The sequence below is a fragment of the Gopherus flavomarginatus genome, chromosome 3, assembly GCF_025201925.1.
Source record: "Gopherus flavomarginatus isolate rGopFla2 chromosome 3, rGopFla2.mat.asm, whole genome shotgun sequence".
NCBI classification, from domain to species: Eukaryota; Metazoa; Chordata; order Testudines; family Testudinidae; genus Gopherus; species Gopherus flavomarginatus.
Genome location: NC_066619.1, coordinates 260,557,730 through 260,572,797, shown reverse-complemented (window position 1 = coordinate 260,572,797; position 15,068 = coordinate 260,557,730). Strand labels below are relative to the sequence as shown.

Here is a 15,068-nt window from a genome sequence, read left to right as displayed (position 1 = left end):
AAGGTTGGAGAGGAAATGTAACTAAAAGGCATGCTAGACTACTTGAAAAGACACGCTGTTTCACTCACTGTGACATACTGAGCATCCACCAGACTCAGAGAGGGAGATAAGATGCACATGCTATGTCAAAAATTATTGCGTAAGCAGACTCTGACCTTTTGTGGGAGTCAAACTAGAGATCCGGAAGGCTCACTGATGGAAGCCCCTTCCTCCTCCTGCGCCTCTGTTTTGCTGCAGCTTTGTTTCCTGGCAACAGGCCAATTATGTGATCTGCTGAAGCAGTGAGCACTGCTCTCAGCCAACAAGAGAGTGGAATAGCTCTCCACTATGCAACCAAAACCATACAGTTTTGTGAGTTACCCTCAGACACAACGGCAAATTGAACACAGCCATGAGCTCACTTGCATGTTCTCTCTTTCCCTCTCTTCTTCCCCCCCACCCCCATTTCCCCTCTGGAATTTAAAAAGGAGGGGAAGATGCTGACATTTTTAGCACATAGGAAGGAATGTTGCTCAGCCAGCCTGTAGATGGTGTGTGATGCATACTGAATGCCAGGTAACACAGTTAACCAAGCCCAGCATCCGACTGTGTATAACTAGAGCACAGACCTTAACTTTATTTTCTCTAAGTTTTGAGCTAGGGGCCTACAATGCAAATTGCTCATACCTTCTTTTCATTCTTAATTTATTCCCATTTGCACCTGTTGTGTCCTCTAGGCTGCAGGGCAAAATGTCTCTTAAAAAACCCACAAAGCAATGAAAAAGAGGGTTTTTTTCTAAAGGGACTCCCAACCCAGATGTGCCCTAAATCGTTCAGTGCAAAGAAAAATACACTCAAAAGAAATAAAATCTGTTACATGTTAAAGGCATCTTGAATCGTCTTGATAAGAAAGCTGCAGGCCCCTTAGGAAAAGTATTCTGGAAATGAAGAGACTAAAGAATTCTGTAGAATAGTTGATCATATGCTCTTACTTTCTTCAAAATGCAGATGAGAACATTGTGCCCTACATAATTATGCCTTGTACATTAAAATGTATGTAAATTCTATTGTATGTGTATATATTGGTTCCTATCCCATCGTCAGCACTGTAGTAGCTGAGTGTCTTTCAGCAGGGCATTAAGTGACATGACTAACATTTGTCATGTGGTTCATTCTCTCATCCTCACCCCTGGGGAAGAATTGTGTGTGCGGTTAAATGTTTGTTTTGGTTGGGTTTTGTTTTTCAGTTATTTTTTTAAATGTGCACACCAGAGAAGACAGGTCGAAGATATGCACTTTAAACTTGGAGTGGAACATGGTGAGGTCTTTGATGGTTCTTAGGAAAATCTACCAGCACAGCTAGGCTGGTATAATTATATTGCTAAGCTCTGCTGTATACCTACCTGTGTGGATGCTCTCTTTGGGGATTGAGTGCCTTTTTTTTTTTTTTTTTGGTTTAGTTTAAACCAATTTCAATGAGACTTAAAATCAACAACAAAAAGACATTAATCTGGAAGAGAGCATCCACATGGACAGTTATACCAGCAAGCTATAACAATATAATTATACTGGCACATTTCAGCCTGTCCATTTCCCAAAGCAGATATGCCCTTAGTTCCTGTGGAAGTTTGTTCCACAATTTCGGACAGGCCCTCGTGAAAGCTCTTTTGCATAGACAAGTGTTACATTGAAAAATGATAAGACGGTTATTCACCTTTGTAACTGTTGTTCTTCGAGATGTGTTGCTCATATCCATTCCAGTTAGGTGTGCGCGCCGTGCGTGCACGTTCATCGGAAGATTTTTACCCTAGCAACTCTGGTGGGTCGGCAGGTCGCCCCCTGGAGTGGCGCCGCTATGGCACCTGATATATACCCCTGCCGGCCTGTCCGCTCCTCAGTTCCTTCTTGCCAGCTACTCCGACAGTGGGGAAGGAGGGCGGGTGTGGAATGGATATGAGCAACACATCTCGAAGAACAACAGTTACAAAGGTGAGTAACAGTCTTTTCTTCTTCGAGTGATTGCTCATATCCATTCCAGTTAGGTGATTCCCAAGCCTTACCTAGGCGGTGGGGTCGGAGAGAGATGTCACAGAGTGCAACACGGCGGAGCTGAAGGCTGCGTCATCCCTAGATTGCTGAACCAGGGCGTAGTGGGAAGCGAAGGTATGGACAGAAGACCAGGTAGCTGCCCGGCAGATTTCCTGAATGGGCACGTGAGCAAGAAAAGCAGCCGATGAGGCTTGAGCCCTGGTGGAGTGCGCAGTCACGTGGCCCGGGGGGCGTGCGCCAATTCATAACAGGCGTGGATGCAGGATGTTACCCATGAGGAAATCCTCTGCGAGGAGATGGGTAACCCCTTGACACGTTCCGCCACCGCAACAAAGAGTTGGGGGTTTTTGTGGAATGGCTTAGTTCACTTTATGTAAAAGACGAGCGCCCTACGGACGTCCAGTGAGTGTAGCTGCTGCTCCCTGTGAGTCGAATGGGGTTTTGGGAAGAAGACAGGTAGGAAGATCTCCTGGTTAACATGGAAAACCGATACCACCTTGGGGAGAAAGGCTGGGTGCGGTCTCAGCTGCACCTTGTCCCTGTGGAACACAGTATACGGGGGATCTACCGTGAGGGCTTGAAGCTCCGAGACCCGTCTCGCTGATGTGATGGCCACCAGGAAAGCGGTTTTCCATGAGAGGTAGAGAAGGGAGCAAGTCGCTAACGGTTCAAATGGAGGGGACATGAGCCGGGTCAGAACCAGGTTAAGGTCCCAGGTAGGGGCAGGGCGGCGAACTGGGGGGTAGAGACGCTCCAAGCCCTTAAGGAATCTAGTCACTATAGGGTGAGAGAACACCGAGCGGTCATCCCCCCCGAGTGAAAGGTGGAAATGGCCGCCAGATGAACCCGGAGAGATGATATCGCTAGGCCCTGTTGCTTGAGGGACCAGATATAGTTTAAGATATTAGCAATGGAGACCTCGGTGGGAAGGAAATTCCATTCTGCGCACCAGCAGGTGAAACGCTTCCATTTGGCCAAATACATCGCTCTAGTGGAAAGCTTCCTGCTGCCCAGGAGCACCTGCCGCACTGGGGTAGAGCAACAGAGCTCAGACCGGGTCAGCCACTTAGGAGCCACGCCGTGAGGTGGAGCGATTGAAGGTCCGGGTGACGGAGCTTGCCATGGTCCTGAGTGATCAGGTCCACATGAAGGGGCAGAGGGACAGGGTTGGCTATGGAAAGGTCCAGCAGCATGGAGTACCAGTGCTGCTGGGGCCACGCTGGAGCTATCATGATCAAGCAGGCCCTGTCTCTGCGCACCTTCAATAGGACCTTGTGGACGAGAGGAAACGGTGGAAAGGCATAGAGCACGTGTGTCGTCCACGGAACAAGGAAGGCGTCTGCCACCAAACCCGGTGAGAGGCCTTGAAAGGAGCAGAACATCTGGCATTTCCTGTTCCTGCGGGATGCGAAGAGGTCCATTCGGGGAAACCCCTACCTCCGGAAGAGCGAAAGAGCAACGTCCGGGCAAAGGGACCATTCGTGGGAAAGGAAGGACCTGCTGAGATGATCCGCCAGCGTGTTCCGAACCCCCGGGAGAAAGGACGCGATGAGGTGAATAGAATGGGCTATACAGAAGTCCCAGAGCTGTAAGGTCTCTTGACACATGGGAGAGGATCTCGTGCCTCCCTGCTTGTTTATATAATACATGGTCGTCGTGTTGTTGGTGAATACTGAGACACAACGGCCCTGTAGATGGTGACGGAACGCCTGACAAGCAAGGCGGACCGCTCTCAACTCCCGGACGTTGATGTGGAGGGCTAGCTCGCGAGGTGACCACAGGCCTTGGGTTTGCAGGAGCCCGAGGTGAGCCCCCCAACCCAGAGAGGAGGCATCTGTTGTCAGGGACACCGAGGGTTGGGGCAGATGGAACAGGAGCCCCACACACACCATGGAAGGGTCCAGCCACCACTGGAGGGAGTCCAAGATGCCCTGGGGAATTTTGACAACCATGTCGATTGGATCTCTGGCCGGACGGTATTGTGCGTTGAGCCAGGACTGGAGGGGTCTTAGGCGGAGCCTTGCATAGTTCATTACGAACGTGCAGGCCGCCATGTGGCCTAGGAGGGTAAGGCAGGTGCGCACCGAGGTCAGGGGCGCTGCTTGCAGTCTCCGTATGATGGCTGCCATAGTTTGGAACCTCGACAGAGGCAGAGAGGTTTTGGCAAGAGTGGAGTCCAGGATGGTGCCGATAAACTCTATCCTCTGTGTGGGGATTAGCGTCAATTTCTCCACATTGATCAGTAGACCTAGGCTTAAGAACAGGTTCTTGACAATGCGAATGTGCCTGAGGACTTGCGCCTCGGAAGTCCCCCGGATAAGCCAGTCGTCTAGGTATGGGAATACGTGTATACGACTGTGGCGAATGTGGGCGACGACTACAGCCATACACTTGGTGAACACTCTTGGGGCTGTAGATAGGCTGAACGGGAGGACCGCAAATTGGAAATGTTGCCGGTTGACCACAAACCGGAGGAACCTCCTGTGGGGTGGGAAGATGGCTATATGGAAGTAGGCATCTTGCATGTCAAGGGCGGCATACCAGTCTCCAGGATCCAGGGATGGGATAATGGTCCCCAGGGATACCATACGGAACTTCAACTTTACTAGGTATCTGTTGAGTTCCCTCAGTTTGAGAATAGGTCTGAGACCTCCCTTCGCCTTGGGGATTAGAAAGTAGCAGGAATAAAACCCCTTGCCCCGCTCAAACTTGAGAACCTCCTCTATGGCTCCTTTGGCGAGGAGCGCTCGCACCTCCTGTAGGAGGAGTTGCTCGTGAGAGGGGTCCCTGAAGAGGGACGAGGGAGGGTTTAAAACAAATTGCAGGTGGTATCCAAGTTCCACCGTGCGTAAGACCCAGCGGTCCGATGTTAGCTGGGACCACGCAGGGAGGAAAAGGGAAAGACGGTTGGAAAAAGGAGGGGATGGATCCATCAACGAAACTAGTACAACGCCCTCAGGCGCACCTTCAAAAGGAAGGTTTCGGCCTGGAAGAAGGCTTGGAGGGGTTCTGGTTCTGGCCTCCTTGGTTGCCGGATTGTCTGCGGCGATCATTCCTGCCTTGCCGTCTGGCGAAGTCTTGCCTCTGCTGGGGTTGGGGGTAAGGCCGGTGTTGTTGCTGCGGCCAGAAGGGTCTGCGCTGGGTAACAGGTGTATGCATCCCCAAGGAGCACATAATGACCCTGTCTTTTAGGCTTTGCAGCCTAGGATCAGTTTTGTCAGAGAACAGGCCTTGGCTGTCAAATGGGAGGTCTTGGATGGTACACTGGAGTTCCGGGGGGAGGCTGGAGACCTGCAACCATGAGATACAGTGCATAGTAACGCCAGATGCCAGAGTAAGTGCAGCTGAGTCCGCGGCATCTAGGGAAGCCTGCAGGGAAGTTCTCGCGACCTTTTTGCCCTCATCAAGGATCGCAGAGAACTCCTGACGTGCTTCTTGAGGGAGCAGTTCCTTAAATTTGTCCGCTGCGGCCCGGGTGTTATAGTTGTAGCGGCTAAGGAGGGCCTGCTGATTGGAGATGCGGAGCTGGAGGGCCCTCGCAGAGTAGACTTTTCGGCCGAGTAAGTCCATGCGTCTCGCCTCCTTGGATTTTGGGGCCGGGGCCTGCTGACCATGTTGCTCCTTCTCATTCACAGATTGGACGACAAGGGCGCAAGGGGGAGGGTGGACATACAAGTATTCATACCCCTTTGAGGGGACCATGTATTTACGTTCCACCCCTCGCACAGTGGGGGGAACAGATGCCGGAGACTGCTAGATGGTAGTGGCGTTGGTTTGAATGGTTTTAATAAACAGAAGGGCAACCCTAGTGGGGGCATCCGCTGACAATATGTCCACCACTAGATCTTGTATCTCCGAGACCTCCTCGGCCTGCAGGTTCATGTTCTGTGCAACACGCCTGAGGAGGTCCTGGTGCGCCCTAAGGTCAAGTGGAGGCGGGCTGGTAGATGATGTTCCAGCCACAGCCTCATCCGGAGAGGATGAAGAGGAGAGACCTGGGAGGAGCGGGTCTGCGGAGGGCTCTGCCTGAAGAACTGCATCCGATTCCGCAGGGGGTTCGGGGTCTTGAGGCTGGGACAACCTTTCCTCCGTGGGAGGGGGAGGAGGACGGGAAATCGTGGCCTCAGGAACCCTGTACTCCGAGACATTGGAACATGAGGGACCCGGCTGAAGGCCTTGGGCTTGATGGTATGCCCAAGGCGTCCAGAACCTCCACTGCTGCGGTCCATGCTCTTGAGGCTGGGGTTCGTGGAACAAGGTGGTAGGTATGTCTGTGTCCGGGGCATATAGGCTATCCGCCTGAGAGGACACAGATGGTTGGCGGGACGGCCGGGGGGGGGGCCGAATGAGGCAGGTATGGGTCCCTCGCCCCCGCTGGTGGAGATCTCCTCGGTGCCGGAGACCGGTACCGGGAGTCATAACAGTGCCGAGATCGCGACCGGGACCTGCCACCAGCTCGGTGCCGGGAAGTCGACCGGAATCGGGAACACCGACGGCGCGAGCGGCTGCGGGAGTCTTGGTGCCGGTAGTGATGACTAGAACCGGAGCGGTGCTGAGAGTACCGGGAGGTGGATCTGCACCGCGAGTACTACCGGTACCGTCGTGGTGAGTGGTGCCGGACTGCGAGCGGCGCCTCAATCGAGATCTACCACGGGACGTGGAGCGGTGCCGGGACCTAGGTGGAGATCGGTGCCGGCCCACCGACTCCAGGGACGGAGGACTCATGGCTGCTGGCTTGCCTCTAGACTGAAGAACCCGCACCGGTGGTGCCGGGGGTTAAGGCAGAGCAGACTCGGTCATTGCGATAAGGTCCCTGGCCGACGAGAATGTTTCTGGCGTAGAGGGGACCGTCAGCTCGACCACGGTTCTCACTGGGGAGCTCTCCAAGGCTGGACTCGACGGACATCTCGGGCCCGGAGTCAACGGTATCACTGGTGTCGGGGCCACGGCAGGAGTCGGTGCCGGGCGGTCCGCATGAGTCTGCTTCGCAGGAGTAGAGGCAGCCGATGTTCTTCTATCAGGACCCTGTGCTGGGGAAGGCTGGTGCCGAGGCGTCTTCGCGGTGCCGGCACGGTCCGGTGCCCAGGAAGGAGGGTTAAGAGCTGCCTCCATAAGGAGAGTCTTCAAACGATGGTCTCTCTCCTTCTTGGTCTGCGGCTTGAAGGCCTTACAAATGCGGCACTTCTCAGATATGTGCGATTCCCCCAGGCACTTTAGGCAGGCGTCATGGGGATCGCTCATGGGCATCGGCTTTTTGCAGGCCGAGCACAGCTTGAATCCCGGCGAACCGGGCATGAGCCCGGGCACCGGGTGTGGGGAAGGACTAGAGCCCGAAACCGCTAAACTATATACAATAACTAATTGACAACTATGAACTAATTACTCTATACACTAACGATAACTATATACAACGAGTGAACAAGGAGAAGCTAGGTATGTGGAGGACAGCTATGCCGCGCTCCACAGTTCCAACGACCGACTCGGTGGAAAGAAGGAACTGAGGACCGGACGGGCCGGCAGGGGTATATATCAGGCGCCATAGCGGCGCCACTACAGGGGGCGACCTGCCGACCCACTGGAGTTGCTAGGGTAAAAATCTTCCGACGAACGTGCACGCATGGCGCGCATACCTAACTGGAATGGATATGAGCAATCACTCGAAGAAGAACTGTACAATTATGATGGCACTTTAGAGAGGGGTGTGATGATTATATTATAATAGATATTCTTATATTATAATTCTATGATGATTAACATAATTGTCTGCTAAAGCCTTTATTCTTTTTAAAAAGAAATATATGAAACATTATCCTTTACTTGGCCATCCCATCATGAATGTTGTGATGCACTAAAACCGGAGGGTATTCAACTGCCTCATTTAAATTTGGAATACATGCTTGGGATTGAACTGAATGGCTGCTGAATTCTGTCTTTTAGTGCTGTCTAAACAGCTGTTATCTGGCAGTATTAACCCTGAGGCTATGTCTACACTACCGCAGTAAGTCGACCTACGCTACACAACCTCAGCTGCATGAATAACATAGCTGGAGTCAACATAACTTAGGTCAAGTTACCGTGGGGGGTTGATGGGAGAAAATCTCTTGTTGACTTGCCTTACTCTTCTTGTTGAGGGTAGAGTAAAGAGGTCGACTGGAGAGTGATCTGCAGTCAATTTGGTGGGTCTTTACTAGACCCACTAAATCGACTGCTGGTGGCTCGATCTCAGAGCGTTGATCCCTGCTGTAGTGTAGACCAGCCCAGAGGAAGATATGTAATGTACTCTTCAGCATGCAGTGACACATACACATGCTCCACATAGATACAGTTATTCTGAAGATGTGCTGGAGGCCCTTAGGTCATGGAGGATAAGTATAAATGACTTTGAAATAAGGCAGTTTGGAGAGCAAGCTTGATATCTCAGTACATTTTATCACTAGCTAATTTCAGATCTTTAGAGACGAGCTAATGGAACTACCTTCTTATCTCTCTAGTCAATGAATGCCAGTGGTATTATGATTGTGGGTGCCTAAATGACATCGTTATGAAGGGATTCCATCCAGACTATTTGTTCTTTCTCCATCACTTCTTTTACCCCCTTGTAGCTCTTCTCTCCATTCTCCGCTGCTCCAGTTTCTAATTTCCTTTCTTCTTTCCTCTCCCACTTACAACTCTGAATTTCTCTGTGCTCTCACTTATTCCTGGCTACAATCCCACCTTGTTTTGGTTTTTTCATTTCTGGCCACCACTTTCAAACATTTGTTTTTCCAGACCATGCACAGCTGTTTGATGGCACTTCCGTGTTGCAATTGTCTTTGGGCTGGGATCCATCCAACTGGAGGGAAATCTGGCTCATTAAATCTCAGTTCCTGAGTTCAAACTCCCACCTCCTTTTCTGTTCATAGTGGGCCTAATGCAAAGCTTCCTGAAATCAATGGAAAGGCTTTCATTGTTCACTGGGGTTTGGATTAGACCCTAATTCCTTTGTCACTTCATTGACTTCAAACACGTATATTGCCCAGGACTAAATTACCTTTCTTTCAAAGAGCAGATATGACCCTTTCAAAAGCTTCCAAAGACTGGCTCTTTCTGTCAAATGGAGTGCAGTTCAGTACTGGCTTTATACATATTTTTCAGAGACTTTCTCCAACATATAGTCAGAGGGTAGAACAGGTTTTATAAAGTCAAGAAAGGTAGGGAAATTTAGGGTTTGCATAAGTATCTTTCCTCTAGCATTTCAGCTTCGACCACTCAAAAGCTAACCTAAGCATTTGCAGGATTGGAGCCTAACTTTATAGTGTACTTTAACATTTTGGAGTTCCAAATGTTTGTGAAACACAGAAACAGAATAAGTGACTAAAATAACTATTTTTCAGAACCTCTGAAATAACAGGCTAGCTAAATGTTCCACTCTCCGATGAAAAGAAAGATAAATTAACCCATGAGTTGCACATGGAAAACCTCAAAACCACGGAAAAGGTGGGTGGAGCATACTTAAGAACTTTCTTTAATTTATTGTTTAAGCTTTTCATATTCTCAAGTTTTCTAAATGAATGTAAAACCACTGTGTGGTAAATCACAGAACTAGCCTAGTAGGACACTTAATATGGTCTCACATATATATCACTTTTCATGGAGGAAACCATAAGAATGATTGTGGAGAACAGCTTCTTAACCACCTTGTGGCAGCTGATTTGCTAATTACTACCAATCAATACCTTAATTTTTATCCAATTTGAGAAAATAATTTCACTAGATTATATTTATTTAATCAGCTGACGAGATCACTGCAAGGTAGTATTGTGTGACTACTACATATGTAAATATCAAGATGTACTATATAATCAAGCAGGACCAATAATACATTTTAAAAGGACAGCACAAAGTGAAAGCCAAAACAAGTGCTTAAACTGAGAACATTGAAAAACTAGTTGTAACGGGCTATAAGTATGAAATAGTTTGTGATTTGAGAATTTCAATACCTGCCACAATTTTTGAATCCATACCTGTTTTTCTTGCTGCAGTTGTTCTTGGAAGAGCTTCCACTGCTTTTGTCTACAGCTGTCCCATTTCTCTAATTGAAGGATCAAATTCTCCTGACATTCTTCTTTTAGAAGTTCACATTCTCTTAAAGACAGACCAGTCTTGGTAGGAAGAGTCTGAAGAAATAACTCTTGCACCAACTCATCTAAAGCATTGGAAGTTCCAGAACACAGTTCCTAACAATACAGAGATACAGATTCATTTATGTCATTGCTTATATCTCATTCCCTTGACTACCTTCTCCTGCTCTCTCTTGGCATCCCAATTCTCCTGCTTACACAGCCCTTCATTTCATTCTCCCACTTTTGGTTTTTTAAATTCTATCTTCCTGCTTCTATCCAGCTACCTGTTCTCTTACATGCATCTCTCTCTCTCTCTGAAAACTATCCTTATGCCCTTCCCTCCCCGCACACCTCTTTCAGAAATACTTCCCTCTTATTATTAGTAACTCCTAGATCATCCTCCAGAACTGTTCCCCCCCATATGTTGTTTTATTTAGGCCCCAATCCTGCCATCACTTAACACTAATGTGCATAAAATTTAGCAAGTCCACTGGCGTTACGAGAAAGGATAGGTCTTGTGGGTAAGCTCTGGCCTAGCACTCAGGAGATATCAGTTTAAATCCTGGCTATGCCACAGACTTCCTGTGTGATGCTGTGCAAGTTACATAATCTCCTTCTGCCTCTGTTTACCATCTCTAAAATGGTAATTCTACTCGCTGTCTGTCTTGTCCTTTTTTTAAACAGTAAGTTATTTGGAAGAGGAACTGTAAATACAGCACTTGGCACACTAGGACCCCAGTAGGGCCTCTGAGCACTACTATAATACAAATACATAATAAAAAGTTATGTACATATGTGTTTGCATGATTAGGTCCACGAATTGTAATATTGTCAGTGTCTTAATGAGTCTGACCAGTAGCCTTGATTCCACAAAGATTTATGCATGTGTTTAATGTTAAAATATGTATAATATCACTGAAATCACTGAATATTTAAAAAGAAAATCTTAAGTAATTCAGGACCAAGTGAAGGACACAGTGAGATCAACAGCAGTTTTGCCAAGTGACATTAGGGTAACCAGGATCTAGCTGTTACTTAACGTTGTGCTTGTGAAAGATGCAAAGAATAAGTACCATACTGGGTGTGGAAAGGGTGCTATCCCTTTAAAAGCAGGGCAGGCTGGGAACCTCCTCCAGGATATAAAAGAAGAGATTAGCAGCAAGACTGCAGTTTGGCTCAGACTCTGATGAAGGACAGGCTAGCAGTACTACAGCAAATGGCTAGTAATGGACCCCAGGTTGGAGGTATGGATTGTGTTAGATTTTATTTTTATTTGTTCCTTCTTCTTGTTGTCGATAAATGGGGATTTGGCTTTTTGTCACTTGAATTTTTACAGAGCCTCTGAACTCTATCTGATTCTGCGTACACCTATATGTCATGGTGAAAATACCTAAAATGTATGTTAGTCACAAGACAAATAAGCTGTGGGCAAATGTAGGGTAAACTTCTATTAGGCTGCCTATGTGTGCGAAACCAAGGAACTACCTTATGACTGCAAGGGGAATTCAGTCTCTGTACCCATTTGATCCTTGGCCCCAGTGAGAGGACTGGGTGGGTGGTAAATTCTGACTAGTGCCAGATCCAGGTTTTTGTGACGTGGACTTCTATGATCTGAACTGAGTACCAGTTCATTCTATGTAATATATAATTTTGCCAAACAGCCATCAGAGGTCACCATCCTGGATCTGAACTGGACATCTAGATATAACAGGCTCCATATCCCATTACCAAACATTCAGTTATCCCCCATATTTCTTTTGAACCGTAGCATTCAGTGTGTGGCTCTATGCCTTATCTACTGTATTCTGTCCAAATTGTGCACTAAATGCAGAATTACTAATTTTCTCATGGACTCTTTTATGGCACTCAACACCATACCCTCTGTACATTTCAAAAATTGAGTTTATCATCACAACAACCCAGTGAGAAAAGGTGGTATTCTCTCCATTTTAGAGATGGGAAACTAAGGCACATAGATTGAGGCCAAAGTGTTCGCTGCCTTGGAGCTGGTTTTTCAAAATAATTACCATTTTATAGCACTTGTTATGTTCAGAACACAGCCCTCATTGACGTCATTTGACTGTGAGTGCTCAGAACTTTAGCCAGTTGGGCCCAGGTGGTCTCAAGTTGGGCACTCGGAAAATAAGGAACACAGAATCGGTGGTCATGGATACAATGATCAGATATAGTAGTTCTGGTAGCATTTTCCTTCCCCCACTTCTGGTTTTGGCCCATTGCTAACAATCAATACAATAATTTAAAAATGTAAAATGATCTAAAATGACGGTGGTAGCACTTGCAATGTTACTAAAATGAATAACTTTCAATATGCAATTACTGGCGAAGTTATATTACTGGACATGAATATGTTTGGTCCAGAACATCTCCTCCCATGAAAACACCTACGGGGGATGAGGGCTGTGGGAGAGTCAACTGCTATCTCCATGCAGGTTTCCTTGCAGAGTTTCTTCTCTATCTTCGCCGGCTTGGGGAAGGGCTTTCCACCACCCAAAAGGCTCTTGTTTTGATGAGCACTTGGGAGACCCTTGCCCAGCCCAAGTAACTAGACTGGGTACTGGGGAACAATGAAGGAGAATGCTCCTGCTCCACAGAATGAAGTGGAGAGATTCTGAGTTGCTCAGCGGCTCCTTGTCCAGTTTAATGGCTAAAGTAGCCTCTGCAGACCTAGCATGCTCCGGCCTGCCCAGGAACGACAGCAAAGACAGGGAGGATCCAAACAGCAGTGGATTTTCTGGCCTGTCCATATATATCAGTGCACAGAGAGCCTTTCATTCAAGTGGCTCCATGTTGCAGTGCTCCTAAACTTGTGCAGTTCCACAAACTCCCTTCTCACTTTTGCAGATGGAGGCAGAGTTTGCACCTTTCTAATTACTTATCTAGTTTGTGAATCAGTTTTAGCTTTAATCTCTATGCAGAATGGCATGTTTAAATTCTCTCCTCTGCTGCTGTTTCTTTATTCTAAAATTTAGGTCTCCAATCCTGGGATTTAGCATCAGCTTAAAAAGATTCCATGGCTGATCTCACAATCCCCTTTAACATTTTAACAACGTCAGTTATATCTCTTCTAACCCATCTTTTCCCTCAGTAAATATCAGGGTTTTTCCCCCTAGCTTTTCAACAGCAGTTAACCCTCCCTACCTTGTTACCATTTTTTAGTTCTTTCCTATGGATTAACATGGTTTAAAAAGTATCTAGAGTTGTCTGCCGCCGCACCTGTTTCTACTGCAGATCCATTAGCTCTGAAGCAGAGTCAGACCGGGTTAATATTTTAATGAAAGGCTTCCAGTTACCGTTACCACACCACTTAGGGTTACGGGGCTTTCTGTAGGTGGCATCCCAGAACTATTGCCCTAGTGTGGTGCTGGTATCGCATTGCTTCTCGTAAGGAAATCTCCTGCATGAAATGGAAAGCAGAGGTCTTAATCGCTTGCTGTCATTGAAGATTTCATGGCTTTCTGCTTAAGGAGTAAAGGAATTATATCCTGAATATTTCTCAGGGTCCTGGGTTCTGCCTGTACCTCCTGCAGTTCAAATGGATGTTGTAATCTTTATTACCTGTCTTGCACTACTTAGCAGGGCACAGCAATTCTACCCAACTGAACTGTGGTTGTTTTGTGTCACAGAACAGCATTTGAGAGAGAGGTGATCCTTAGATCAAAGTGGCTTAATTATTTCTTTGTAAAGCACTTTGACATCTTCTAGTAAAAGGTGGTACAGAAGTTCAAAAGAGTAGTATTACAATTATAGAGACGGTTTTTCAGATCAACGACAGCCAGACCTCCCTCTTTTATTTTTCCTAAGAACAAAACCATGGGTATAAATACAGTACACAAATAGGAACTTGGACATCTAAGTGACAAATAATTGCACCCATGATGATTTGTATATGCAAAAATATGAAGATCCTTTAGCTGCTGAAAGTGCATAAATATTTAATTCGTAATCACACCCACTTCTCAAAAGTCCTACTATAAGAGGGAAGCTCATCTGTCAGAAGCATTTTGGGAGACTGATCTGAGACTGTGGAATCAATCCCATAAGAACTAAAGACCATCACAAACCTCATCTACTACAAACGCAAGGTACACATTTTCCACCTGTCTTCTCTGACATACATGCAGAGCAGTGTATACATTAAAAAAACAAACCCCACATGATCCACCACCGTACCTAATCAAAACAATGCACTGCACACACAGTTCTATCCTATGATGGGAAGTGGGAGAAAATGAACCACAAGTGGCAGACCTTAGTTATGTTGCTTACTGCACTAAAAGATGCTCAGTTACTATGGTGATGAGGGAAAAATAAGAACCTACATAGGGAAAACCTTCTGGATGTGGAAATGCTAATGGGGGCCAGATTCTACCAATCTGTCTCAAGCTGAATATAAACTTGTTCTGCAAGGAACTACTTGCAGAGTAAGGTATTACTCAATGTAAGTAAGGGTGGTAGAATGTGGCTTTAAACAGAGAAGTTGCTTTACATATTGCTATTTAATGGGCCATTGCAATTTTAAGTTTCTTTTATACAAGAGAAACAAAGTACTGGTTCTAATACGTATCTTATTTTTGGACTGGAATGTCTATAGAATGGTCATCAAATATCTCTTGACATTTTTGTCTTCAGAACTTTTACTTAATGCAATTTATTCAAATTGATTCCACTAATACAGTAGCTGATTGCAGAGTTAAATGAACATGTTTGTAATATGACAGCTAACCTCAAGCTTTTTCAAAAATCATCCTTAGAAATTCATCAAGCATAAATAAATATCATAATTTAAATGCAGAAGTGAAATGGTCTTGGATAAATGCTGGATGCCTTTGAATTTCAAAGGAGGAGAAATATATAATCACACAGGAAAAACAAGGGAAATATACAGCTGATGGAATTTCACTAACAGCAAACAAAAGA

The 15,068-nt window shown here is 46.7% G+C and overlaps 1 protein-coding gene across 2 annotated transcripts in view; it reads right to left on the bottom strand.

The window, feature by feature from the left end:
- EVC (EvC ciliary complex subunit 1) overlaps positions 1-15,068 on the bottom strand; it is a 94,627-nt gene that overhangs the window by 19,626 nt on the left and 59,933 nt on the right. For both annotated transcript variants that reach the window (XM_050947454.1, XM_050947455.1), the window contains one exon: positions 10,032-10,244. In XM_050947454.1, coding sequence (XP_050803411.1) covers positions 10,032-10,244 — 213 coding nt within the window. The remainder of the gene's footprint in view (positions 1-10,031; positions 10,245-15,068) is intronic.